The following is a 27,988-nucleotide window of genomic DNA, read 5'->3' on the forward strand; positions in this document are numbered from 1 at the left end:
AGGAACAAAGGCTCAAAAATAATTTCAACAAAGCTCCTAACCCTCGGACTCTCAGATAACAACCACATGCTCTGGACAAAGTTCAGGGCTCGGGATAAGGAGCGAGCAAGAGATTTTGAGGGGAGTCAGAATGTGTATGAAATGATGGGCAAAGAGTGAGGCTCCGTTTTTACAGCATGACCAAAAGTCTGATGAAACGCCACCCCCATCTTTCTGGCCTGAAGAACGGAGACGAGAGCCCGGGGCAGACTGCTGGGGAGGACGGGACAGGTAAAGCTCAGGGAGAGAGACAAGGGGGCGGGTCCCGACGCATCATTTCAATATTCATCAGAGCTGAGGCCCTGGCCACCTGGACCAACATGAAGAGAATTCAGAAAGGACTCAAGCAATAGACTTGTGAATTTCACTCTTAAGGTGGAGAGAACTTGGCGAGAGGTGCTACTCCGGTTTGGGGACCACGGCTCTCCTGTCAGCCCATCAGCTGTCTGCTCCTGGGGCCATGTTTCTGTGGCCTCCGAACCTCCAGGCCCCCGGGCATCTGTGGCTTCCACAGCAGCAGGAATCTTCCTGGTTTCACCTCCCTCCTCACAACAATGGGGCAGCCCTCCAATGCCTGATGGCCTCCGTCTCCCCTCATCTCATTCCATGCCTGCACGGAGGTCGCCTTGCCTGTGTCCTCAAGTTGATCCTGCTCCTTCTCAAGCTTGGGTCAGGTTCCCCCTGTACTGTTTGGGCTCCTTCCTTCCTTGTCATTGATTTTTACTTTGGGGTTGAGACCTCGGTTTCCAGAGATATGCTTCTGGGCTCATCTTGCTGGGTGACCCTATGGAGAGAGAAGAAACTCTAGGAGACCATTCTGTGTGGCGTGGGCCCAGCTCCCACTCGAGGTGCACAGGACCCACACCCAGAGATAGGTTCTCCCCTGGGGAATCAGGCCTGCACAGGCCTGCAGTATGCCTAGGCCACTTTGAGTCTTGCTCTTGCTAAAAAACTCCCTCACCCTGAATTGAGGACATTTACTGCAAAGTAACTCCCTAAAATCCATGCTAAACCTTCCAAGGATGAGTGTAACCAGTTCAACCACTTCTGCCTTTTCATTTGCAAATATGCCTCCTCTGTGATGTGATTAGCAGCACTGGCTCCTTTGTTTTCTGTAAGAGGCAACCACCTAGAGCGAACCTGTGCATAGTAAATGAGGCCCATCATGTAATGTGCTGAGAAACCCAATAAAGGCTTGTCATGGCAAGGGCCAAGGCTTTTGCTTCCCTGGAGAGAAAAGCCATGCTGCCCCTTTTCATCCACTGGACTTGGTAGTCCATGTGAATGTCTCATTTCATCTATAATGACATGGACACTGTGGGCTGGTGCCTGCATCAAAAACCAAGAACTTCAGGATCTGCCAGAGGCTTCCCCTGGGGAAAGAAGTCCAGTCCCACTCACTTCCTAGAGTGGAATGATTCCATCCAGGAGGTCTTTTCCCACCAACCTGACATTTAACTGACCTGAACGCCACCCCGGATCCCATTCCTGTGCTTCTTGGGTGTGTCCCATGAACTTTTACCTCTTTCCCTCCGAGTCCCATCCCACTATCCTCCTGCACACACTTTTCAAGGTCCAGGCTAGTCTTACCTCCCCAGCTGCATCTTTGTCACCATGAACCACACACACTTACTTCTAGAATACTTTGTTCTAATCTCCCTACTCAGGTCTTCTCTGAGCTTAACCGTCTCTCTGTGGTTCTCATTAAGCCTCTGTCTACAGCCTTGAGAAAGTGCCTTTTGAACACTTCCTCCATCCCTGCTCCCTTAGTGGAGTTAAATGTCCCCTTCATCCTCTCTGTGTCCTGCCCCCTCCAAGATCTGACAGTGAACACCCCGCTGCCAGCAATGGTCAATGGTGGTTGTAGTCTCTACTGCACCTCCTTGTTTCATGCCCACGAGTGCAAAATATTGGGAAAGGAACCCACTGGAGCATGAGAAAGATAGACACCAGGCTGAGGCCCTCTGCCACACCACAGAGCTCCCAGATGATTGGGTAGAGAGGATGCGAGTGTGTCTCCAGCTGCAGAAGTGGTGAGTGCACTTGCCATTGTAGGTGGGGTCATTGGATCTGGAACAGGTGAAGGAAGGTCGTTTATATTTGTCTGAGAACAGTGCATGTGTGTGTGATAGTCAAGGGGTCACTGTGTGTAGTAAACACAACATCAGGTGGGTTCTTGACCTGAGACTTTCCCCCCAGGGTTTCTGTCCCTACTCCCCATTCTTCTTCCTCATCCCTTTAAGATGGCCGTGAGTCTGAGAGATGGCTGTCAAATAGCCCACCTTATCACCTGGCCTGATGACCTCTTTGCCAAGATGGCCTGTTGCTGGGCTTCAGATCCTGAGGAGAGGAGAGGCCCAAGTTCCAGCAGCCAGTTTCAGTGGCTCCCAGAGTCCCCTGCAGCCCTGGGGGCCTAGGTGTGAGTGTCCTCTCACAGCCCCACAGCAACCAGAGGCAGGGGCTTGCTTGGGTCCCTGGGAGCTGGGCATGGACGCTCCCCCATCATGTCCCACCTGCAAAGTCCATTTGTCCTCCAGATCACCGTGCCTTGGGAATGCTGTAGGATCTGAACTCACCAAACCAAACATGATAATATTGAATATTTTCTAGATATCACTTTTATTAAGTTGAAGTGAAATTATTTTTGAAAATTTTGGGTCAAAAATTTATTATAAAGATTTTTAAAATTCATTTTTAAATAGGGGGAAGGGAGGGAGAATGAGAGGGAAAGAAGCATCAGCTTGATCAGTGGCCTCTTGTGCTCACCCTGATCAGGGACCAAACCTGTAACCCAGTCATGAACCCTGGCTTGGAATCTAACCAGTGACCTTACCCTTTGTGGGATGATGCCCAACAAATGGAGACCCACTGGTCAGCACGAAAACTTTTAAAAACATACTTGCTTTGGTCTAGGGGTGCATTCTTACAAAATAAATAAACAGTTAAAAATTTTTAAAGAGTTTATTTATTTATTTTTAGAGAGAGGAGAAGAGAGGGAGAGAAACATCAATGTGTGGCTGCCTCTTGCATGCCCCCAAATGGGGTCCTGGCCCAACTATGTACCTAGACTGGAAATCGAACCTGTGACCCTTTGGTTTCCATGCCCATGCTCAATGCACTGAGCCACACCAGCCAGGGCCAGCTTTTAAAATTGTTTAAACACTTGAAAGAGCCATCTTAGTGCCATCTGGTTTTTATTTTTGACTTAATCAAGGTAATGTAGGTGATTCATTTTTAAAATTTTAAAATATTTATCACTAGTCTTGGGAATGTTTAGTCTTCAAGCTGCAGTACTTTTTTTTTTTTTAGGAAAAGAAAAAACAGCATGAAAAGATACCTGTTTTGTACAGGAAAAGGCAGTATTGGAGGGAGGAGACTTAAAAGCTAGAGGGAAAAAAAGAAATTTTAAAAATGCTTATTAAAAACAGAAACTGCCCTTTTGTGAAAAATTGTTCCTTTTTTAGTTTTTAATGAAAAAGAGTTCTGCCTTTTCATTTCTGAGAAAATAGGAGTTGAGTTCATGGAAACATCTTGGATTGGGCAGACATTTGTTGGGAACCGCCCTGCCTGGTATCAGAAGCTGTAACCCCCGCCTAGGCTAAGCCTAAGGGAACGCCCTTGGAACCGTAAGCCAGCAAGGAGACAAGCTTATCTCCCTGACTGGAGCACTGCTTCTGCTCCTTCATACCTCACCCTGCCTGGACCCCAATGCTTGGTCGGTTAGCCAATGACGGGTAAGATTCCCCCAGGGGGGAAGGACCTAAGACAGGCATGATCACGTGGGGGGGGGGGGCCCAAAAGAAGGACTCTGGGGGCTACGGCAAAAGCGGGTGATGGACTCTTGCCCTTTGGCTTTGACAAAGCCCGAGTCCTCCTGCTCTGCAAGAAAATCTCTTAATCTCTTGGCTGCATTACTTCCCTTGCTCCACCTAAGCCTGAAACAATGACAGGGTGGTGCTGCCCTGTGCTGGAAAGGGTGGATTCCCCGGGTGATCAGGCCTAAGAAAGAACATGTAAGTTCCTGTGAAACCCTCTTTGTTTAGAATGCTCTCAGTTGAATGAGAAGGGTCCAAGGAAGAAGTTAGTTTGTTCCTTAAAGTCTTACAGCTCTTTGACCCTGACTCAAAATAGACCCTCAGAGTTCCTTGTTACCTATCATTTGATCCTTACTTCCTCGCAATGAGTAATGTGCTTTACCTGAATTCTTATGCAAAATGAACCCAATAAAAGCCAGTTTGGATGGTAAATCGGCATGTTCCCCACTAGAGGGGGTGGCTGTTCCATCCCTACTTCTCCACAGAAACTGGTGTGTCTCTGTGCATGTTTTTTCTCGTGTTTTGATGAGCCATCCACAGCGTTCCATGATCACTGCTGGCCGGTGACCCACACATCAGATATTAGCTTTTCCTTGAGCCAGAAGCAAGTCTGGGGCAGGTCAGCAGTAACAACGGCGACTGCGTGTATTTCTCCTCTCAGGACAAGGTGGCCTGGCTCTCTCAGGAAGTGAAGTCGTGTTTCTGAGTCTGAGAACCCTCCGCTCTCACCTAGAACAGCGCTGCCATGGGGTGGGGGCTCCAGTTGTTGTGGTTAAAAAAGTAACCTGGTCAATTTTGTGCTTGTCTTTAAGGCTGGCTTAAGTAAAAACTGGTATTTTAAAACACTTTCAGAAGGAAGGGCTTTTTAAAATTGAAAACTGGAAGAAGAAGAAAAAATGGAAAGAAGACGAAGAAAAAAAAGAACACCCGTCCTGGCAAACTGGGCCAAGACCGAGGGGCAACTGCGGAGAGCAGCACCCAGGCCCCAGTGCCTGCACTCTCGCTCTCCCTCCTCAAACTTCACCTGCAGCGCCTGCAGCTGGGCCTCCACTCTCTTCCACTTGTGCTCTGAGTCCACTTTAGCCTGCTGCAGAACTTTCATGTCCTTAGTCAGCTCCCCTAGGTCATGCTCCAGGGCCTGCTTGTCCTTCTCAAGGTTGGCTTTCACCTGGTGGGGGTGGAAGCAAAGGAGTGATGAGGGGCATCCAGGCCCTGCCACGAAGCTGCTGTTTCCAGTATCTCAGGAAGGACTGCAGGGTTCATATCCAACACTGCCGCCTCTGTGGTGCAAGTGATGTTGGGCAAGTTTGGGAGGCGGCCTGCTGGTCAGAGTCCTGGACTCAGAAGATTCCCCTCTGATCTGTCCTTATCACTCAACGGATTGGGACACACAGTATCTGCCCTTCTCTCAGAGGGTCTCAGAGTGGATGAGAATGGGCTTGGGTGTGTCTGGCCAAGTGAGAAGCAGAAGTCAAAGACGTAACTGCACATTGCAGACAACCGCCTAGAACCTGGAGACTGTTTCCGTACGTGCCTCCTGTGTGACAGGCAAGGGGACACCCAGGGCACAAGCCTCTGGGATGGTGCCCACCTGTCCAGGCCCCCATTGCATAGCAGGAGGTGGTGGTGACAAACAGTCTCCTTCACCCCAGGGAGCCCTGCTACTCAGTGAAGCCCTCAGGGGACTTCTGTCACAGAGACCACCCCCACTCCTCCCTGGAGTTGCCCGGGTTTGTTTCCAGCCCTGCCCAAGGCTGGCCCAGGGGAGGCCCTGAGCTGACTCTGCTGGCCAGTGGGCCGCAACCCTGAGTGCCCCTTGGCCCCGGACTACCTCCTGCAGCTGAATCATCTTGGCCTCCATGCTCTTCCGCTTCTCCTGGTTCTCTTTGGTCTGTGCCAACATCTCCTCAAGGGAGGCGTGCATCACCTCCAGCTCCCTCGTGCAGTCCTTCATCTTGGCCTGGGAATGTGGAGGAGACCTTGGAACCAGCAGGCCTCCAACCACCCACCTGCCCCTGCCCCACATTCCTCCCGCTCAGCCCCTCCTGGAAAAGCGCCCACTGGAGCTTGGGGTTGCTTTGCACCCTGACGCCACTGGTAACCAGCTTATCTGAAAGGGCTACCTAGTAGCTAGAGCCAAACATCCCTTTGCCCTCTACCATTTGTGCACTTCGGGGCTGTTAGGATCCCCCAGCTCACTCTGGGCGTGGGACTCTCGGTGCACGTATTGGCCCCAGTTGCGTGGCTTCCACTCTCTGCAGCCCCCTGGGCACCAGGACCCCAAGCTACTGCACCTTCCCCAGCACATGCCTGCTCCCCTGCCAGGTCCTCCCGACCACAGGGAGGACGTGACTCCTTCCTTTGTCAGTACCCTGGAACATGTTTTAATTGGAAAGATCCTGGTCAAATAGTGTTTTTTCTCCTGTGGCAGGAAATCCCAAAGAAGGGCTCCCCCTGTCACAGCTTGAGACTTGTTAGGTTCAGCCCGATGCTTCGAGGAGACTGCCACCAGCCAGCGGGACTTCTGCGCCCTGTGACCTCACCAACCTCAGGCATTGAAATGCCTCTTCATTTCCACCGGTTTTCTGGGTATGAGGTGGCAGCGCAGAGATCCTTTAACTTGTCGTATTTTAAGTGCAGCTCAGGGGAGAAGGTCCCAGGCCGTCCCTGCTCTGGCTGCTCCTCTGACCCTTCAGCCCCAACCCTCCATCATGGCTGATGACGTTGAACAGGGTCAACCAGGGCCACATCCCGTTTCTTGTGAAAACGTGCCACTCAGTGACTGTCGTCACCAGGGGCGTTGCACCGCCAGGGTAGGCACTCCACTCGCTAATGCACTCAGAGGCGCACGTTGTCCTGCAGGTTTGCTTTCCCACTGTTTCTCGCACGCGGCCTCTGGGCCTGAGTCTCCCTCTGTGAGACGGGATAGGGGCACCAAAGCCTTGTCCGGCTACGGGAGGGTGGAAATTGACAGCGTTCCCTGGCTGCCCTGCTGGTGCCCCAGCCCCACACTGAGCCCAGAGCCACTGTGTGTGGCCAGCACTGGTCTGGTCTGGCCTGACCTCACCTGCAGCTTCCGGAGCTCTTCCAGGGCCTCGTCGTGGTTCTTGTTGGCCCAGTCGGTCTGGGCCTCCAGGTCCATTGGGTCCATCTCCAGCTTCTTCCCAGCGGCCATGGCCATTGAGCACTGCATCCTGTCCTCCTCCAGCTCTGCCTCCCTCTCCTGCACATGGGGGAGACACCGGCAACTTGGAGGTCATGAGCCACACACAGACCCAACCCTTGCTCTGAGCCCAGGTGGCTTTGGCCCCCTTCTCTAGGACCCACGGGGCCCCAGTTCCCAGTGAGGACTGAACAGAAAACCACTGATAGAGCCACTGGCTCCACTACCCTTCCGGGGACCGAGGACCGGAAGACCTGGTCCAGGAGCTCTCGGCAGTCCAGGTGAAGGAAGGACAGAAAGGAAGTCTGTGGAAATGTGGGACAGGGCTCCCTGTCCAGGGGGAGAGGGAGGGGGAATACGCACATTTGGGACAAGCTGCTTCTTCTTCTCCTCGCTCTGCTCCTGTCGGACCCATCTAAGCTTGGCCTTTACAGCCGGCAATTTCACCTCCAAGCATAGCCTGGTATCCATGGTGGTCCAAAGTTCATCCTCCAGCTCCTTGAGCAGGGTCTTCACCTCTTTCACCTGATGATCCAAAGCTGCTTTGATTCCTGCAGGTCATGGACCTACCACTCAAGGGAACCCGAGTCAGGACTAGACAGACAAGAGATCCCTGTGGTCCCTGCCTTGGTGTCCCCTCACCCACTACTAATCCGTACTGGACCCCTTAGCCCCTCCTGGGACTTACACTCTTGCCAATGTCAACCTTGGAGCTCATGAGGTCCTCCACCAGTGTGCAGAACTTCCTGTTGAGCTGCTCTAGCTCTGCCTTCTGCTCCATGGCCTCCTCCAGGTCCCAGACCAGTGACAGCGCCTTGGCCTCTTTCTCACGGGCTTCTGCCTCAGCCTGGTCCCGCTCCTCTGCATACTTGGCCGAGATGGTCTTCTCCTCAGCCAAGAGCTGTGAGAGATTGGGGTCCCAGGAGTCTCAGGCAATGCACTCCTACAAGGAGCTCCCAAGGTGCAGACCATCCAGACCCAGCTCCTTGAGGAACGAAGGGCCCCATGCCAGGTCTGAGGTGTGGGGACCAGGAAGAGCCGGCAAGCACCAGGTGGCTGCCGGGGAAACCCAGCTGGCTCCCAGGGTGACCTGCACTGCTCACTATGTCCCTGTAACCAGATGAGGGTAGAGATTGTCTCTGCCGCCTTGCTTTAAAGTCTGTGCTTTTTATCCTTTATTAAGGGTTCTTTATGTCACACAGCACCCCTTCCACGAGAACCCACAGTAAACATTGCACGGACCCAACCTGGAAAGGCTTTGGAAGTTCTCCTGAATGAATGGATGGCATTCACCTTGAAGCTTATGACTCTGGCTACCCAGAAGCCTGTAGCCCAAGTGCGGCCGCCTCTAAGGGTGCGAGCTCAAATGTCCCTGGTCCACTGTTTGTGCGGGCCATCCCTCGTTCGGCCTTGTATGCCAACCTTCCTGTTCCCAATGCCTGGAACTCTCCCTTAAAGGCCCAGGGAGGAAACACTGTAGCCCTTACAGGCTGTGTCTGCACAGCAAGCACGTGACTCTGCCCTGACGGCACGACAACAACCAGAGACGACAGGAGATGGCCCACCCCAAGACACCTCCTTCCAAAATGATGGGTGCCGGGTGGTGAGAGCCTGGGTCCTGAGCCCCGACTTGTTCTATTTTGCTATCCCAGCCCTGTGTCAGTGTGACTGCAAGCTTCCTCAGATCCTTTAGTGTGAGGAGGAGGAGGTATTGACACATGAACCACCATTCAAAGTAATTAAAATCAGATCATTATAAAACAATGTGAAAATTGTAAAAAACAGAAAGTCAAACACTCGGTGCTAAACCTGAGGTGTGCAGACAGCCTGTTCCAAGCACTCCTTTGCCAGGCTCCTCGACAAGTGGGACACCCAGCAGGAACTCCAAGCACCTGCAGGTGGTGATGGGATCCCAGGGCCCACTCCCCGTCAGTGGCCTTGACCTGAGGCCATGGTGCTAGAGGAAGATAGGAAATGAGGAGCTTTTTGGTGGCACGCACCTGGTCAAACTTCTTCTGCTTCTTCTCCAGGTTGGAGACGCTCTGCCGCTGGTGGTCCAGGTCCACAAGCAGGTCATCTAGCTCCTGCTGCAGCCGCGTCTTGGTCTTCTCCAGCTTGTCGTAGGCAGCCACCTTCTCCTCGTAGCACTGCCTCAGCCCCTCCAGGTCCTTCTGGAGCTTCCTCTTGGCTTCCTCGGCGCTCTCCAGGTACCCCAGGCCATCCTCCATCTTCTTCATGTCGCTCACCTGGCCAGGGACAAGGAAGAAGGAAACACCCACAAGGGCACCTGTTCAAACAACACAGGTGATCCCCAGGCGGCTTGAAGCTGGAGTGCTTGTCATGCACAGAGACCTGGGAGCCAACCTGGGAGAGGCCGCTTCCCCTTCCATCTCTCTCGAGAGACAAACATTCTGCTGAGAGCAACTGTGCACTCCATGGAGCCAAGGGCAGGCCAGCCTTGGAGGGCCTCTCTGCCGTGACCTGCTCCAGGCTGCTGGTTTAGAAGGACCGAGGCCCAGGCAGAAGTGTCCTCCACTCACTGCGCTCCCACAGCAGGGCTGGTGCCCTCTGGGGAATTTGTCTGCTGGGGGCACGAGGACCCCAGGCACCTGCCCTGCAGCCTCTCCTCTTTGCACATGGACAAAAAACTGCCACCCACTGGCTGCTCCTACCCAGACCATGGAGCGGACTGTGGGCCAGTCCTGTGCATAGGGCACATCTGACCTGGCCTAGGGCACTTAAGTCCCAGGACAGGATCTAGAATGGGGGCTGATGGTCCACTTTAGGCCATGGACACTGTGGCAGCACAGAGCAGACTGGGACTCCTCCTCCTCATCCCAATGTGACACACAAAATACAAGGATGATGAGGAAAGTCAATGTGGACAAAGGCGGCTGTCAGAGGTTCCACTGAACTGGTGCAGTGACCCACGTGCCTCTATGTGAGCACCACGGAGAGGAGCCCCTGAAATGCAGGGAGCACAGTGACACCCCCAAAGCCCTGCTGTGTCTGGACATGGTGACTGCTGGTTTCTAGTGACCAGGATGACAGGCACTGGGACTGGCATGGTTTGTGGTCTGCATTCATCAGAGAGGAAATGCTATGTATCAGCTGGAGACTGGTGAAAGCAAGGATGTTCAGTCTCATCTCCCAAGTTCACAGATTCTGGAACTCTACCTGGGGACCCGGGGCTAGGAGCCTAAGGCTGGAGAGGATGGGGACTTCCTGGAGAAGAAGGGTGCCCAGTTCAGGCCGATGAGGGCTAACCCAGCCTGCAGAATCCAACCAGTGTTCCTGAGCCACCCAGCAACCCAGGGGTTTCAAGGGGGAGCTAGCACCAAATCTGGGCAAGCAGGGTGGCAACCTGATTCTCCAGGTTGTGCTTGGCCTCCTCCTCCTGCTCCAGCTGCTTCTTCAGAGAGCTCTTCTCTTCTACCTGCTGCAGCTGGGTGCACAGGCCCTGCTTCTGCTGGTCCTGCTGCTGCAGCATCTCCTACTCCAAGGACAAGAGGGACACAGGGCTCAGGGGGGGGCAGTGCCAGAGCCTTGCTGTTCCCACTATCTTGGTGGGAGGGGGTGGCTGGGACCTGGAGTCAGGGCCTAGGTGGTAAAGACCCAGTGGGGAGCCAGGGGGACCCAGAGACCCTGTGGATGCAGGGCAGGATGAGGAACGAGAGAAGCCCTGGGACTGGACACCCAGAGGTCTGGCAGGGGCTGCCATGTGGGCACCACATCCTCCCGGGGAAGGTCCAGCTGTAGAATGCTGTTGCCCCTCCTCACCTGTGTATCCTGCAGCTGGGACTTCACAGTGGAGAAGTCCTTGGTGAGCTGGCTACACTTGCTGTCAGACTGCCTCAGAAGGCCTGTCACTCTGTCCAGCTCTGCCTGCTCAGGGTTGGTGGGGGAGACAGACAAAGGCCCAGGGTCTGGAGCATGACTGCTCTGGCCCCACCTGGGTGCCTCTAGGCTAAGGTGGACCTGAGTCCCAGGCCAAACCCAGAAGCCTCGCTGAGGGGCCAGTAGTGTGAAGCATGACACAGGGCAGGAGTCCCAGAGAACTGGAGGCACTCCATGCCCAGGAGCCCCTGAAGGCACCACCGCCCAGCCCCGGGTCCCAGCAGAGGCCTCACCTGCAGCTGTGTGCGCACTCGCTCTTCCTCCTTGAACTTCACCTGCAGCTCCTGCAGCTGGGCCTCTGATTTCTGCCACCTGTGCTCTGAGTCCCATTTTTCCTGCAGCAGGACCTTCACCTCCTTAGCCAGCTCCCCTCTCTCATGCTCCAGGGTCTCCTTGGCCTTCTCAAGGTTGCCTTTCTCCTGGGAGGGGGGAGAAGCAAAGCCGTGAAGAGGGGCATCTGGGCCCTGCCATGAAGCTGCTCTTGCCCATGTCCCAGGAAGGGCTGCAGCATTTGGATCCAGACACTGCACCTCTGTGTCAGAAAGAGATGTTGGGCAAATTTGGGAGGTGGCCTGCTAGCATGTGTCCCAGTCTCAGAAGTCCCAGAACTGGCCTGTCCTTACTCAACTGGAAGATGACACCCAGCCTGCGTCCTCCTCTCTGAGGGTCTCAGAGCAGACGACAATGTGCCTGGGTGTTGGGCGAAGTGATAGGGACATCAGGAGCCCTGACCGCACACTGCGGAAGACTTCCTGGAACCTGGGCACCTCTTCCATGTGTGCCTCACCTGTGCCAGGCAAAGGGGACTCCCAGGCCACAAGCACCTGGGAGACATGCCCACCTGCCCAGGCCCCAATGTACACCAGCAGGTGGTGGTGACACACCGTCTCCTTCACCCCAGGGAGCCCTGCTACTCAGTGAAGCCCTCAGGGGACTTCTGTCACAGAGAGCCACCCCCACTCCTCCCTGGAGGTGCCCTGGTTTGTTTCCAGCCCTGCCCAAGGCTGGCCCAGGGGAGGCCCTGAGCTGCCCCTGCTGGCCAGTGGGCAGCGACCCTGAGTGCCCCCTGACCCCGGACTACCTCCTGCAGCTGAATGATCTTGGCCTCCAAGCTCTTCCTCTTCTTTTCGATCTCCTTGGCCTTTGCCAGGATCTCTTTGGGGGAAGCACGTGTATCCTCTATCTCCCACATGTAGTCCTTCATCTGGGCCTGGGGGAGGGGAGGAGACACTTGACATCCCCACCCCAGAAACCTCCCAATAACCCACCCCTAACACCGTCCCTCACACAACCTCTGGTTACAAACACCAACAGGAGCTTGTGGCTGCTTTTTGCCCTGACACCACCATTAATCAGCTAAACTGAAAGGGCAAAATAGTAGCTAAAGCCAAACGTCCCTTTGCCCCCCACCATTTGTGCACTTCTGTGCGGTTAGGATCCACTAGCTCACTCTGGGCGTGGGAGTCACGGTGCATGTATTGGCCCCAGTTGAGTGGCTTCTACTCCCTGCAGCCCCCCAGGCATGGGGACCCCACGCTGCTGCACCTTCCCCAGCGCGCACCTGCTCCCCTGCCAGGTCATCCCCACCACAGGGAGGGCGCGACTCCTTCCTTTTTCAGTCTCCTCTATGCATCCTAACTCTAAAGATCTTTGTCAAGTACATTTTTTTTTGTCATTTTTGGTGATTTACATAAACTACCAGATTGGGACTCCCCATGTAAAAGCATGACACTCCTATTGGGTTCAGCAGATGGTTCTAGAAGAATACAGCCAACCATCCAGGCTTCTGTACAGTGTACCTCACTAATGACAGACGCTTAATTTTATTTTTGTTGCTGCTGATTTGCTACTTATGTTGTTGCAACATAGATATCTTTTGATTTTTATTCTTTAATTACATCAGGTAAAAATTTCCCATGTTTTCATTCCCGCTCCGGATGCACTTCTGAACCATAAGCCCCAACTTTCCATAATCACGGAGAACCATGATGTCCAAGTTCATCTCTAGTTGCAGGCTGGCATCTTTGGTGGCCTGAAGCCCAGACTCCAGCTTTTCAAGCTGTGTCTTCATCTCTTCCCTCTGGTCCTCCAGGGCTTTTTTATACTTTTCGAGATTCTGGACCTGACAGCCGAGGGGACCCGAGTCAGGAACAGAAGGACAAGAGGTCCCCGAGGTGTGCCTCAGTGTGGGATCACCCTCTGACCCTCTGTGCTATCTGCCTCGGACCCCTCCTGGTACTCACACTCTCATTCATCTCATACTTGGAGCTCAGGAGACCCTTCGTCTTTCTGAATAGTTGCTTTTTGTAGTTCTCCAGCTCTGCCTCCTGCAGAATCTCATGAATCCAGATGAGTTCCTCCAGCTTCCCCTCCAGCTCCTGGGCCTGTTGCCTCAACTCTGCAGCTGAGTCTGACTTTGATCCTTCATTCAAGTGTTTTGTCTCCTTCACAAGGCTGATCGCATCTTCCAGAAGGAATACACCTGCAGTGGCCAAAGCAAAGATCCAGGCTCCTTTGGCCACTTCTCGAGCACTGATCCCAAAAGCTGCCTGTAGTTCCCTGCTGCTTCGCATTGAGATCTTCACTGTGGTCACCAAAAACCGGACCTCCGCTTCTATGAGAGGCTTAGCTTTGGCCACATTGGAGGCACGGACGTTCTTCACAATCTTGTACAGGGATAGGATGCCCTTCGCTAAGGAAGCAATTCCAGGTACGATTTCACTTAGAACCTGCATGGCCACCTCATAGTCGATGGCATCAGACACCAGACGACAGGCTTCAGCTTTTGCTGACGTGTTCCCTACACGTTCTGTGACGCTGGCAGACACACTGGTCACAGTCGCCATTGCTCCCAGTCCGGTTGCTGCAAGCACCAGACTGGCCCTGGCTGTCATGGGTCCCAGGGACAGGCCAACGATGAATAGAGTGCCAGACACAGCACCGGTGGAACTGGCCACCACGTGGGAGATGATACAGCCCCTGTGCATTCTGTCAACAGTGTCAGCCAGTGCATGGAGATGCGCTATGCGCCACTTGAGGTCCTGTTTCAGCCAAGTAAACTGCTTCATAAACATCTCCCTATGCCGCTGCTCATCTGACAGGTTTTGTTTGTCCTCCGTGGCCATGAGTCTTTTCAGCTGGTTCAGTTCTTCATACAGCGTATCTGCCTCCTCCCTGTAATGATGAAGGTCAAGTGAATAAGAAACACAGTTCACATATCTGTAAAATGTCTCAACCAGACCCATCCTGCATAATTACAGAGCTTGGACTATAAATTAAATGGAAAAAATTTCACAAGTGCACAAAATTGTCTTTCAATGTTAAACCCATACTTTGTCCCTTGTACATGCTCCCCAGCACTACTTTGATCAGGGATGAATATGGGAAAGTCCTCCTAGGATGCCCGAAAGTGGTCAGTATTTCATGAACATCGCTCCTCACTCAAGCGCAGGCCACTCTATCACCAGGGAAGTGACTGTGGACTGGGGACTCTGAGGGTGAAGAAGGGAGAGTGGGAAGGAACTGAAACACCTTCCTTCAGAGGGTCCAGGAGAGTGGTGCAAACAGAACCTGACCACCGAGAGACCTGCCCTTTGCCTTAGACACTGGGATGTGCTCTCTGGGTCCCTAGTGTCCTGACTCATAGGAGCCTAGCATAAGGCCACTAGACAGTCTGACAAGGTGACATATGATGGAGATTTGGGGTCACATTGTATCAGTTATGGTCTAAGAAGGAACTAGAAAAAAAAAGGCATTCGTTAGGCCTCCAGAGGCGACTGGACACTATAGGTCAGCCATGCGGACACCATGTGATTCACACCAGGAACCCTCTGCACACTGAGGCTTGGGGTGGGGAAGACTGCCAAATGCACATCAGGCTCTTCTGAGCCCTATTCTCAACTAGGCCTTGACTTTGGCCTTCCATGTTCTATCATTGACAGCCTGTATCTTCCAGTCCTAGCAAGAATCCTGATGAGTCAGGTCAGAAAGAGTCTCCCAACTGTGATGACAGACATCCTGTGATATCTGATCATCCCTCTACCCCCAACTCTGCAGCCTCAGTCCTTGACCTGCCTGTAGCAAGGACCCTGTTAGGGGAGCTTAGCAAGAGTCCCCTGGACCCGTGACACCCCCTCTCAGTCATGTCCCGCCCACCGTCCCCTCAGTCTGTTCTTTGATTCTAAACCCCACAGGTCTCTGCTGCATTCAGAGTGGAGCCCCATCTCTCCTCTCAGTTGTGGGAGTCGGGACAGGTGCTGTGGTCCGCCTGGGTGAGAGCCTCCTTCTGTCTTAACAAGGGTCGGAAGAGTTTTCTTTTCCAGGATGAGCTCCCCTGGATGGCAATGTTTCAAGTGCATTGTCACAGCTGAATGGGGACAGTGAGGTGTCCTGGGGACAATGGAGGCTTCACATTTCACACCCTCCCTGACTCTGCCCCAGGCTTCTCTCCTGTGGCTGACTGTGACCTGTGTCCTTCCCTGTCACAAACTAACTGTGGGTGTGATAGTTTTCAGTGGGTGCTCTGAGTCCTTCTAGGAAACTATCAAACCTGAGGGTGGTGTCAGAGGAAGGGCAGCAATGGGGACTTTACCCTCACATTTACATTGTGGACACTTTCAATTAATGACACTAATGGTCATTTTGGGTGGCATCTGCTCTCTGCCAAGACTGATGCCCTTTGACCTCCCCAAACGAAGGTCACTGGATCCAGGCACAGCCCCAGTTCACAGGGAAGCTGGGGATCTCCTACAAACCTTGGTTCACCTCTGACACTCTAGCCCACCATCCTGTACCTCCAACCTCTCAGGTGTCACCAGCCAAACTCACACCTTGGCTGGTGACAGCTTCCCTTGTGTGCACATCAAGGCTGTGTCCAAGTTCCTGGACCTCTTAGAGACATGGGCCACTTTGCCAACCATGTGCATGAATCGCTGGGCCTGACACATGCATCGGGACAAGTGGGGCAGGAAGCACTTTCCTCAGACTCAGAGGGCTGAGGGGGTGCATCGGAATCCCCCAAGTCACACAAAAGCCACAGCCACCCATTCTGTGTTGGAATCTGTCATGAGCCACACAACCTGCCTTCTCCCTGGTCAGGGGTTACTCTGCACAGAACAGAAGAGGGACCAAAATGGCAGACAGGACCCCAGCTCCCAGGCAGAGTATAGAGGACATTGTCACCGACACCTGCTACTCCCAGCAATGAGGGACCAAATGAGGGAGGAAGGAAATATCCCCTCCCCCACACAGGACCACACTAGGCTCTGGCCTCTCCAGTTTATGCCCTACGTGCCCCAGCTGCCTCCCTCTACTCCCAGCCCAGCTGCCTTGCCGAGTCTTCCTCCTGGTCCTCCAACCGTGACCCAGCCTCACTCCACCCTGACACCTGGCTCTGAGGTTGGTGCAGGCCTGTCTGGTCTCCTGAACAGGATGACCACACTTGCTCCCTCACCCTTGACCTCACAGTGCACCCTATGCCCTTCACCACCATCCTATCACATGACCTGCTGTTCCCACTGAACAGAGAGATGACAAATCAGAGACTATGGAACAGAAGCACAGAGCCCCAGAGCTGGGCAGACACAGTCAGGATTCAACCATCTCAGCACAGCTCCATCCAGCCTCTCCGCCTTCTGGGCCAGCAGGCCCTGCAGTGTGGGTATCTGAGTCCTCCCTGAGGGAGGGAGAGCCCCCCAGCCAAGCCCCAGGGACCCCACATGTACCAGGGTGCAGCAGGCTTGTCCCCAAGCAAGTCCTGCTTGCCTCCCATCTCCAGGAGGAAGACCCTTAGCCCCTGTGTTTTCCCAACAATCTTTTGAAAAGTTCATGTAAACTGAGCGCCTACTATGTGCCAGTCATTAGGCTACACAGTTCACATGCATTATCTTCTTCTCCTCAAAATAAAATTGGCCCTGGCTGGCGTAGCTCAGTGGATTGAGCGTGGGCTGGGAACCAAAGTGTCCCAGGTTCAATTCCCAGCCAGGGTACATTCTTGGGTTGCAGGCCATAACCCCCAGCAACCGCACATTGATATTTCTCTCTCTCTCTCTGTCTCCCTCCCTTCCCTCTCTAAAAATAAATAAATAAAATCTTAAAAAAAAATAAATAAATAAATAAATAAATAAAATTGAACAGGTGAATAAAACACTATGTCATTAAACAACAGTCACCCTGCAGGTTTCATCTCCTCCACCTGAGACTGTTCACTGGCAATGAATGATAGGAAGTCTTTCTCATGGATTTTTGAGAAGAAACACATTCAATCCCAATCACAGGATCCTGCCTGGAGGAGGTGTGGCTGGCAGGGTCCGTTAGATCAGTGGAGTTCTGCGACAACACTGGCATCTCCTGAAGGTTACCTGGGCACACTGGCTGCTGCCACAAATCTCTGCCAGGCTTCGGCACTCAGCAGGCGCCGCAGTTTCTCTATGTTCCGTAGGTCCAGTAAAAACTCAATGGCAGGAACAATGTCTTCACTCTCTAGAAGGAAAGAAAAAAGAATAAGATGAGAAGAAATTGTAGTAGAGGGTAAATGGTATTGACTATAAATCAGGTAGTTGAGATCTAACTGAGGTCATGAGTGTGGGACTCAAATCCAGTGTGACCGGTGTCCTTATGAGAAGAGGGAGAGGCACTGGATCCCTCCCTCCCTCTCCCCCTCTGCCCCTGAACCCTGTGCACACAGGGGAAGCATGGAGTGTGAGCGGACAGAGCAGGAACGCTGCCATCTGCAAACCAGGAAGAAGGGTCTCCGCAGCAAACAGCCCTGCCAGCCCTGGGATCCAGGACATCCAGCTTCAGAAATCAAGTATCTGATCCTGGGATGTCGGTGTGTTTGGGAATTCAGACTTGTTGGTCTTTCAGAAAGAGAGTCCAGGGCTCGCGTGCTGTATGACCTCCTGCCTCCAGCAGGGCCTTGGCAGCGCCCAGTAACAACCGCATTCCTGCTACGACTGTGAAACAAGTGTATTCACTTTAAATGGGGCAAATCCTGTCCCGACTGTAAAGAGTCTCAAGTCAGTGCAGAGCAAGATGAATGCCCAGCTGAGCTGCCACAAACGTGTGGCTCTCAGGGATTTGGAGGCACTCAGGCTGTGGAGTTGCCGCTGAGGGGTGGGGGACTAATGTGTGCATTGTGTGTGCAGAGACGGGAGGGGAAACGTGTTTCCTGCTACACTCACACAAGAGACATTGTCTCACTCCACAGAGACAGAAAGAGAAAGTCAGGATACGTGATGGCCCAACGCCAGCTGGCAGAAAGCTCAGAGGTCGAATCCAAGGTCAATGTCTGACATTCCTTTGAAGCCTCTTATGTTCAAAATTTCATGTAATTTCTACTACTACAAAGAACTGCATGCCATGAAATTTGAAAACCTAGGTGAAATGGACAAATTTCTAGAAAAATATAACCTTCCAAAACTCAATGGAAAAGAAGCAGAAAGCCTGAACAGACCAATAACAACAAAAGAAATTGAAGCAGTAATCAAAAAACTCCCAACACACAAAAGCCCTGGACCAGATGGTTTCACAGGAGAATTCTACAAAGTATTTAAGGAAGAGCTAACCCCTATTCTTCACAGACTATTCCAAAAAATCCAAAAATATGAGAGTCTCCCAAACTCTTTTTATGAGGCCAACATCATCCTAATTCCAAGACCAGATAAAGACACAACAAAGAAAGAAAACTTCAGGCCAATATCGCTGATGAACATTGATGCTAAAATTCTCAACAAAATACTGGCAAACCGCATCCAACAATACATTAAAAAGATCATACACCATGACCAAGTGGGATTCATTCCAGGGATGCAAGGATGGTTCAATATTAGGAAATCAGTAAATGTAATACATCACATAAACAAAAGCAAAGACAAAAACCACATGATCATATCAATTGATGCAGGAAAAGCATTTGATAAGGTACAGCACCCATTCATGATAAAAAACAGTCAGCAAAGTGGGAATAGAGGGAGCATTCCTCAACATAATAAAGGCCATATATGAGAGACCTACAGCCAACATCACACTCAATGGGCAAAAATTAAACTCTTGTCCAGTAAGATCAGGATCAAGACAAGGCTGTCCACTTTCACCACTTCTATTCAATATACTACTGGAAGTTTTAGCCACAGCAATCAGACAAGAAAAGAAATAAAAGGCATCCAAATTGGAAAGGAGGAAACAAAACTGTCACTGTTTGCATATGACATCATAGTATACATAGAAAATCCTATAGACCCCACCAAAAAACTGCTTGACCTAATAAATGAATTTGGCAAAACAGTGGGATACAAAGTCAATAGCCAGAAATCAAAGGCATTTCCATACACCAACAATGAAACAGCAGAAGCAGAGATCAAGGAAAAAGTCCCATTTGAAATAGCAAAAAGAAAAATAAAATATCTAGGAATAAACCTAACCAAAGAGGTAAACGACCTGTATTCAGAAAACTACATAACACTGAGGAAAGAAATCAAGGAAGATACAAATAAATGGAAACATATACCATGTTCATGGACCGGAAGAATTAATATCATCAAAATGTCCATACTACCAAAAGCGATTTACTACCAAAAGCGATTTACACATTCAAGCGATTTACACATTGGTATTAAAGTACCAATGGCTTATTTCACAGACATAGAACAAACACTTCAAAAATTTATATGGAACCATAAACGACCCCCAATAGCTGCTGCAATTTTGAGAAAAAAGAGTAAAGTAGGAGGGATCACAACACCCGACACTAAACTATACCTACAAGGCCACTGTAATCCAAACAGCCTGGTACTGGCATAAAAACAGGTACATAGACCAATGGAACAGAACAGAGAGCCCAGAAATAAACCCAAGTCTCTATGGTCAATTAATATTTGACAAAGGAGGCAGCAACATAAAACAGAATAAAAATAGCCTCTTCAACAAATGGTGTTGGGAGAAGTGGACAGTCACGTGCAAAAAAATGAAACTTGAATACCAACTTACACCTTATACAAAAATAAATTCAAGGTGGATAAAAGACTTAAATATAAACCGTGACACCATTAAAGTCCTAGAAGAGAACGTAGGTAGGAAAATCTCAGATATTTCACGCAGAAACTCTTTTACTGACTTGTCCCCTAGAGCAAGGGACATAAGAAAAGAACAAACAAATGGGACCTCATCAAAATTAAAAGCTTTTGCACAGCTAAAAAAAACACTATCAAAATCAAAAGAGAACCAACTGTATGGAAAAACATATTTGCCAATGATACCTCAGACAAGGGTTTAATCTCCAAAGTATATAAAGAACTTACACGACTGCACTCTAAGAAGACAATGAATCCAATCAAAAAGTGGGCAAAGGACTTGAACAGACACTTCTCCAAGGAGGACATACAGAAGATACAAAGACACATGAAGCAATGTTCAATATCGCTAGCTATCAGAGAGATGCAAATTGAAACCACAGTGAGATACCACGTCACACCAGTCAGAATGACCATCATAAACAAAGCAACAAACAACAAGTGTTGGAGAGGTTGTGGAGAAAAGGGGACCCTAGTGCCCTGTTGGTGGGACTGCAGACTGGTACAACCACTATGGAAAGCAGTATGGAACTTCCTCAGTAAACTAAAAATGGATCTGCCTTTTGACCCTGTGATTCCACTGCTGGGACTATATCCTAAGAACACTAAAACACCAATCCAAAAGAACCTTTACACCCTGATGTTCATAGCAGCACAATTTACAATAGCTAGGTGCTGGAAGCAACCTCGATGCCCATCAGTAAATGAATGGACCAAAAAACTATGGTACATTTACACAATGGAATTCTATGCAGCAGAAAGAAAGAAGGAGCTCCTACCCTTTGCAACAGCGTGGATGGAGCTGGAAAGCATTATGCTAAGCGAAAAAAGCCAGGCAGTGAAAGACAAAGACCATATGATCTCACCTTTAACAGGAACCTAAATAACAAAACAAAGAAACAAGCAAAATATAACCAAAGACACTGAAATAGAGGACAGGCTGACAGTGACCACAGGGGAGAGAAGAGGGAATTTCAGGGGACATTGGGAAGGGTTCACAGGAACAAACTTAAAGGACACATGGTCAAAAACTAGGGGGAGGGTGGTAATGGGAGGGAAGTTGGAGGGGTGGGGGGGACTGGACTGGGAGTAAAAAGGAGAAAACTGTATTTGAACAATGATTAAAATAAAATTTAAAAATAATTTCATGTAATTTCTACATCCTATTGTAAAGTACTTTTGTGGGTGGCCTTTTAATTTAAAAGTGTTTTGGACCACATACCCCTTATTTCTGTAAAACTACCCTGCAAATGGGGTTCCTGTTGCTACTCACAGATGCCCCAAGATGGGCTGTGAAGGGGTGTCATTTTGTTTTAAGATTTTATTTATTCACTTTTAGAGAGAGGAGAAGGAGGGAGAAAAAAAGGGAGAGAAACATCAACCTGAGAAAGAAACATCAATCCGTTGCCTCTTGTGCGTGTTCCAGTGGGGGACCGAACTCGACCCCACACATGTGCCTTGACAGGGACTTTAACCTGTGACCTTTCAGTTTGTTGAGATGACACCCAGCCCACTGAGCTGCCCTGGTCAGGGCTGAGAGTGTGTGTTCAGGTGGGTGTCATATTGGACCTGCAGATCTAATCCTGTGATCAATCAATGCCACCTCTATCCTCTCCAGGCAGGTCCCAAGGGACGCACCTCCCCATTGGCAACTCTAACCCCAGGCTCACCCGTTTCCTAAACAGAAGATCAACTGGTTTATCCTCACGGATCCACCAGCTCTAGCCCTCCCTCAGGGGTCCCAGAGCCCTCTCAGGAGCTCCTGGCTTCTGATCTGTTCTCCCCTCCCTCATCCTGCAGCATCAACACATTTTTTTTGTCCTGGGACCCTCCGGGGAGGGTGACTCTGTTGCGAAGACAATACAGTCCTCATTTGGGTGAATGGAGGGCTGTTTGTTCTTTTTCTTGGTTCGTTCATAGGGAGGAAGGAAACCAGGTCTTAGCTATAGGGAGCCCAGACCACTCCAGCTGTGTATGTATTGATCCAGGGGCGGTGGGAGGAGGGATGGCAAAGCTGGCCTCTGTAGGCACATTGAGATCCAGATAAACAGTTCCTGCCTGAGACAGTCACACCTGGTGAGTAGGTGTTTATAATTGGGAACGAGGGTCGGCCCTAACACAGCTGTGCAGGCTGGAAGTGGTATGGAGGGGTCGGTTTCCACCTACAAATAGCTGATGCCAGGTAGGTAGGACCAGAGACTCCTGTCTCCCCCTGGGCTGTGCTGGCCTCTTCTGAGTCACTGGGTAGGTGTAGGGGAAGGAAGGCAGTGAGCACTGTGAGCAGAGAACCAGGAAGGGGACCCCTCCCATTGACTCTGACATGAGGGAGCTCCCCTTGGCCCCCGTTGGGGGCTCCAGGACCCTCATCAGCCCCCTTGCAGGTTCCTGTTCCTGTGTGGATACACTCAGCCTGGAGGCACCACCCTCAGTTCTGGGTCATGAGTACGAACCATCCAGGGAAGAGGACGCTGACTACCTGGGTCGACGTTGCCAGCTTCTGAGGCCATGGTGTCAGCAGTGGAATCTCGGGGCTTTTGCCTTCAGCTCGCCCTCCTGTGTCCGGCTAGAAAGAGGCGGCGCTTCACCCCTGGAGAAGAAAAAACAAACTTTGGGGGGAATGGGAGCCAGCTGTGGCCACAGAGGGCAGTGAGAGGCCGGGTTTCTGGTGCTGCCGCCTGGGATGGACACAGGTGGCAAGTGGACTGAGCCCAACGTGTCTCTCTGTGTGCTGGGCTCTGCCCGCTGCTCTTCCAGAGAAGTCGCTCTCCTCCCTCCAGCACACTCCTGCTGTCCTGTAGGGTCAGAAGGAGAAGACGACCAGACAAAGAGACAGACATCTGAGAAGTCAGGAACACAAATGAGCAATAAAACCAAACACAGAAGAAAAGACGGGAAGGGATGTTTTAGAGATTTCTTGGGGCTGGAACATTTGTGTTTACTAATCAATAAAGCCAACATTGACCGTGATCTATGGCAGCATCCCCTCCTAGTTCCCTCACCAAGTGCTCTCACACATTTCATGGAGTGGGCACCACGGTGGCTCCCATCTGAAGAGGGGGAACCAGCAGCAAGTCCAGGTTTCCCCCTGAACTCGGGCTAGGGCAAGTGCAGGGGCTGGCACTGGAACCTCAGTCTCTCTGACCCAGATCCCGTGTCTGTGAGGACCACGCTCTACTCTCTCTAACACCCCTCATGCTCACTCGTGCGCATCTGCTTACTTGTCAGTGACCCTCTCGTTCCCAAACTGTCTTGCACTGCATGCCCCCTTCTCTGTCTTGATCAATTTCCTGGTGCTGTCACTTCCCAAAGCCTGTGCCCTCTGTGCTTCTGCAAGATCTTTGTCCCCTAGGGGCCTGTGGTCCTGCCACCCTGGCTATATCCCTGCAGCGGCCAAGCCCTCCTGAGGGTGCCCCGTCCTCTCTGCTGTCCTTCCCCGCTGCTGGGCAGTAGCTCCTTTCTAATTCTTGGTGAAAAGAGTGCAAAAACCTTCTTGCATAAAAATTTGCCGGCATTTACGATCACTTCCTTTGAGATATTTCTAGCAGTAGAACAACTGCATCAGAGCGTATCAACAATGAAAATTCTTTCGTACCTAAAGCCCCACATTTATGCAAACAAATCGTATCACTTTACATTTATTCTCACGTCCACCCTGAGACTGCCTAGGAATGAGCCAGACGGTGGCATTGGGAACGAGAGGGTGAGCATATCCTCAATAGGATATGAGGGTGTGCATGTCTACTATCTTCCTCTTCAATAGTCTTTCCTAAAGAAACAGGTCTTCCTAGTTGAAAGATTTCTTACGGTAAACAATGCACAGCAGGAATTTTCTGTCTCCCCCATGGGATGAGTGCTCTCCAGGAGTGCACAGTCCTTTCCGCTCTCGTGTGTCTGATCTCCAGACCCCATTCCTTCTGTCCAATGGAAACTCTGCACCCACTGAACCCTAAGTCCCTACCCCCGCCTCCCGGCCCCTGGAACCTGCCACCCCACTTCCTGTCTCCCTGGACTGGACCCCTGTAGGTACCTCACGCACGAGGGATCCTAAGGTATCTGTGTTTCTGTGGTGGCTTGTTTCACTTAGCACCGGGTCCTCAAGGTTTGTGAGTGTGGTAGCATGGGCCAGGATTCCCTTCCTTTTTAAGGCATAGATAGATAGATAGATAGATAGACTTTGAGAGTCCATTCATTAAGGCTGGGGACAGTGAAACGAGGAAGGCCTTAGGGCAGAATAAGCAACAGGAGAGCCCAAGCGGGGCTGCTGTCAGCTGACCGGGACGTCAGACAAGAGATGGCCCTGGAGACAGGGTCAGGGGTGAGCCTGGGAGGAGCGGCCATGACCATCGCTGCCCTGGTGACCAGTCTCAGAGTGACCCTTAGAGTTGAGGAGATGCACGCCCACGGGGGAAGAAAGGCCCAGTGTGTCCCCCGAAAGGGAGGGCACCTACATAGTGATATTTTTTTGAGAATTTCTAGAGAAGTTTATTTGAGCCCAACTGAGCTCTGGAGAACGTTTTGCACTTTCTTTTCTGCTTTTGAAATTCAGGAGGGGACACAGGGGAGATCACATGGAGGTGGGAGAAAGCAAGGTGAGGACTGGATAGCAGGAAGTTAATAAAATTTACAATTATTTCAAATGTGTGTTAACCTAGATGCACAGGACAATGGAAAGAGCTTGCTTATGGACAAAATAAATCTTTAACTAGCATGTTAATTGCCTGGGGTCTGCCGATCCACCATGACCGGCCCAGATAAGAATCAATGATGAGATCACCCCGTGCGGTTATTTTTCCATAGACCTCCCCCTTTTCACCCACAGACCCCCTTTCAGTCACAGATGAATCTGAAGCGGGCATCAATGCCCAACCTTTGGGTAGATGCTCTGGTCTCAGCCCTAGAAGGCTCATCCCTAGGGAGTCTCAGGGTGGACGTGGGCTTGACCCCTGGGGATGGGGCCATACTGTCACCATGGGGTCTCAGTTGAGGCCGAATCATCCCCAAACTCGAAGGGGAGGTGAATGGAAGGCAGTCAGGTCGTATGGCCATCACTGAGGAAAAGCAAAGTGGATCCTTTCCATTCTACGCCCTGTCCACTCCCTGCTGCCCCTCCTGTCCCTGGGCCCTCTGTCCACTGCCACAGCTGGGCTCAGTCCTCAGGTGGGTCCCATCACCCAGACAGACAGCCACCAGATTCACTGGCAACTGAGTAATTCTATTTGTTTTTCCTGTCCATCTCAAAGAAAGGCTCTTTCTGGCAGAAAACAGAGAAAACTAGGGCTCAGATTTCACACACATTTCCCCACTGCTTCAATGTACTCTTGACAGTTCTGTCACATTTCTGGGGGTTCCATCTATTTCCCCCATCTCCTTCCCGCAGCCATGATGTCTTTATATGAGGAGGGAGAGGAACAGTGGAACGTAAAAAAACATGGGTCCCCCCTGTTAAAACGTGATGACGATGGCCAGGCCTTGAGCAGGACACTCCAAAGCCTCCCGTCCCCAGAGTGGCCAGCCCAGGGTGGGGCTCCGCCCAGTTCCCTGCAGCCCCTCCCACTGCTGCTCACTGAGGCTGCCAGGTGCCCTGCTCACTGCCCAGAGGCTCCTGTGACGGCACATGAAGAGTGCTGCTCCTTCTGACCGCTGTGGGCACCCACTGAGTGTGTTTGTATTAAGAAGAAGACAAAGATGAAGACACAGAAGAGGAGGGGGAGAGGAAGGAGAGGAATCAAAAAGCTCCTACAAAACCAATCAATCAATGGATCCATCAATCCCAAGGGAATCTAAAGCTAACCCAGAAGGAACCAAGTACAGATGTGGGGGAAGAAATGATAAAACCAATGCTGAGTTGGGGAAACATTTCCAATCAAGACGCAAACCCCAGAAGCCAGGAGGGGAGAGTGTGAGTGATTCGGGTCTGAAGAGTTAACTCTGCAGCGGCTGCCACCACCCAGTCAGCCCCACGGGGGACCACGAGCCACTGTGAGCAACACACCCGTAGACAAATGGTGACGATCCCCCTCCCACAGGAGCCTGCGGGTCAACGTGAAATGACTGACACTGAAATTTTATCATGGGTGACAGTGTTGTCCCTACACCGAAAAAGGTTGCAGGTTTGATCCCTGGTTGAGGGGCATACAGGAGGCAACTGATCCAAGCCTCTCTCTCACACCGGTGTTCCTCTCTCTCTCTGTCTCTCTGTCTCTCTCTTTCCCTCCTTCCACTCTCTCTAAAATTAACAAACATATCCTCGGCTGAGGATGAAAAAAATAAATAAGTAAAAAATACAATGGGTGAGTGATAAGAACGAAAAATTCGTAGGAAAGTGACGTACCCGGCGTCTCACAGCTCTTGGAAGCCAGTATAAAGGCCAACTCCTCCCGATGCTGCTGGTACTTAGGAGGGAAACGTGGCTTCAATAACTCAGAAGGCTCCAGGTTTCCCTCTCCTGCATAAACACCGAGACGGAAGCTCAGACTCTTCCAGTCGCAGCCACATCTTTGGTCGGTGTGTTAAGGTGACAAAGCGGGGGCCGTACAACATGCCCACCTCACTCCCTTCGTCTGGGACTCATAAGGGTGTGGAAAGAGATTCGGAACCGGGCATAGGCTGAGAAGGCACAACCCCCCCCCACCCCCACACACACACAGAGGCCTAGCAGCACAGTGATGGAGAGTCACTTTTCATTTTGATATCAACAGACTAGCTTCGTAATAATGCTGAACAGTTTGTTAGGGCCCGGGAGATGGGTATGACTCTGACCCACGAAGTAGCTGGGAGGAGGCACCCCCAGTTACAGCACCTGCATGAGAGTTTGGAGATGGTTCTCTCACCTCCACAGGGCCACACCTGCCAGGACTAACAATGGCAGCCAGAAAGGCAGAAAATTCCAGAGTGTTAGCAGGTATAGCTGATTGTGAGAAAAGTCGCAAATGGGGTGATGCACAAGGACCCAGGCTGGGATTGAAAGTAAAATGGGGGCAGCCCTGTGCAGCAGGGGGGTGGGAGGGCTATTGCTGGACAGCCATGGGGAGGTGCTGCATGGTCTGGGGTTCAGAACTGGAGATCACGGCTACGGGGCTGGCGGTGCTGGGAACCTTGAGACGCCTGCCCAGCCGAGCACCAGTTACTGGGAGGAACCGGGAGCAGCGAGCCGCGGACTTCTATTCCTTTTGTTCCGGATGCCGGTGCTTCTCACTGGCCTGCGCTGAGATGCACCTGCCTGGGCAAAGGGCGAGGGCAGGGCTCTGTGTGTGTTTGTGTGTGTTTGTGGTTTTTCAAGTGTTCAAAGGGAATGGGACTTTACAGCAAAAATCAGCCATTACTCTAAACCTGTATAACTTGTAATTAAGTACTTCCCTGTTTACTAAATTCTGGCATTGAGAGCCACAATCTTTATTGGTGGTGAGCACAAGAATCCCAGAGCAAAAGACCCACCATGGGTTTCTGTTTCAGGACCACCTCTCCCTTCTCCCCTCACCCCACGGCCCCAGCTCCAGCCAAGGGCAGGGGGCAGAGGCTGGGCCATATTCCTGCTCAGTCTGCTGTCACAGTTCCCCGGGCTGGTCACTCCCCGCTCAGGGCCTCAGTTTCCCCACTCCTCACGGCCCAGCACTGAGCCGACAGGGTGGGAGAAACAATGTCTCAGATTCCTGAAATCTCAAAAGCAATCCTTTGCCCCCACCAGTCTCAGCAGCAGCCCCAGGGAAGGCAGCCTCAGGACGGCTGGAACCCCACAAACAGGGGCGGGGGGAGGGCTGGGTCTGACCTGCCTGTACTCTACCTCCTCTACTTTGGGTAGGGGACCCAAGAGGGGGGAAATTCTAGTCAACAGTTATGAGCCTGGCAAGTGATGCATATGTTACAGCTGCGGTTTCACCAGCTGCAGAAAAGGCCCATCCTGACTCCCAGGAGACACAGTCGGCCTCCTGGGGCACAGTTGGGGACATCCAAGCCATTGTGTCCCAGGGAGACACAGAAGCCTGCCCACCCGCCCAGGGACAGCTCAC

The 27,988-nt window shown here is 51.6% G+C and overlaps 1 protein-coding gene across 1 annotated transcript in view; it reads right to left on the reverse strand.

Annotated features, from left to right (window-relative positions):
- The window catches only part of LOC114513927 (myosin-9-like), a 44,012-nt gene that overhangs the window by 9,317 nt on the left and 6,707 nt on the right, over nucleotides 1-27,988 (reverse strand). The window contains 9 exon segments of the mRNA XM_028533256.2: nucleotides 9,018-9,263; nucleotides 10,382-10,510; nucleotides 10,798-10,902; nucleotides 11,148-11,333; nucleotides 11,996-12,124; nucleotides 12,866-13,036; nucleotides 13,158-14,088; nucleotides 17,274-17,394; nucleotides 26,314-26,374. Coding sequence (XP_028389057.2) covers nucleotides 9,018-9,263; nucleotides 10,382-10,510; nucleotides 10,798-10,902; nucleotides 11,148-11,333; nucleotides 11,996-12,124; nucleotides 12,866-13,036; nucleotides 13,158-14,088; nucleotides 17,274-17,394; nucleotides 26,314-26,374 — 2,079 coding nt within the window.

Source organism: Phyllostomus discolor, chromosome 2 (assembly GCF_004126475.2).
Source record: "Phyllostomus discolor isolate MPI-MPIP mPhyDis1 chromosome 2, mPhyDis1.pri.v3, whole genome shotgun sequence".
NCBI classification, from domain to species: domain Eukaryota; kingdom Metazoa; phylum Chordata; class Mammalia; order Chiroptera; family Phyllostomidae; genus Phyllostomus; species Phyllostomus discolor.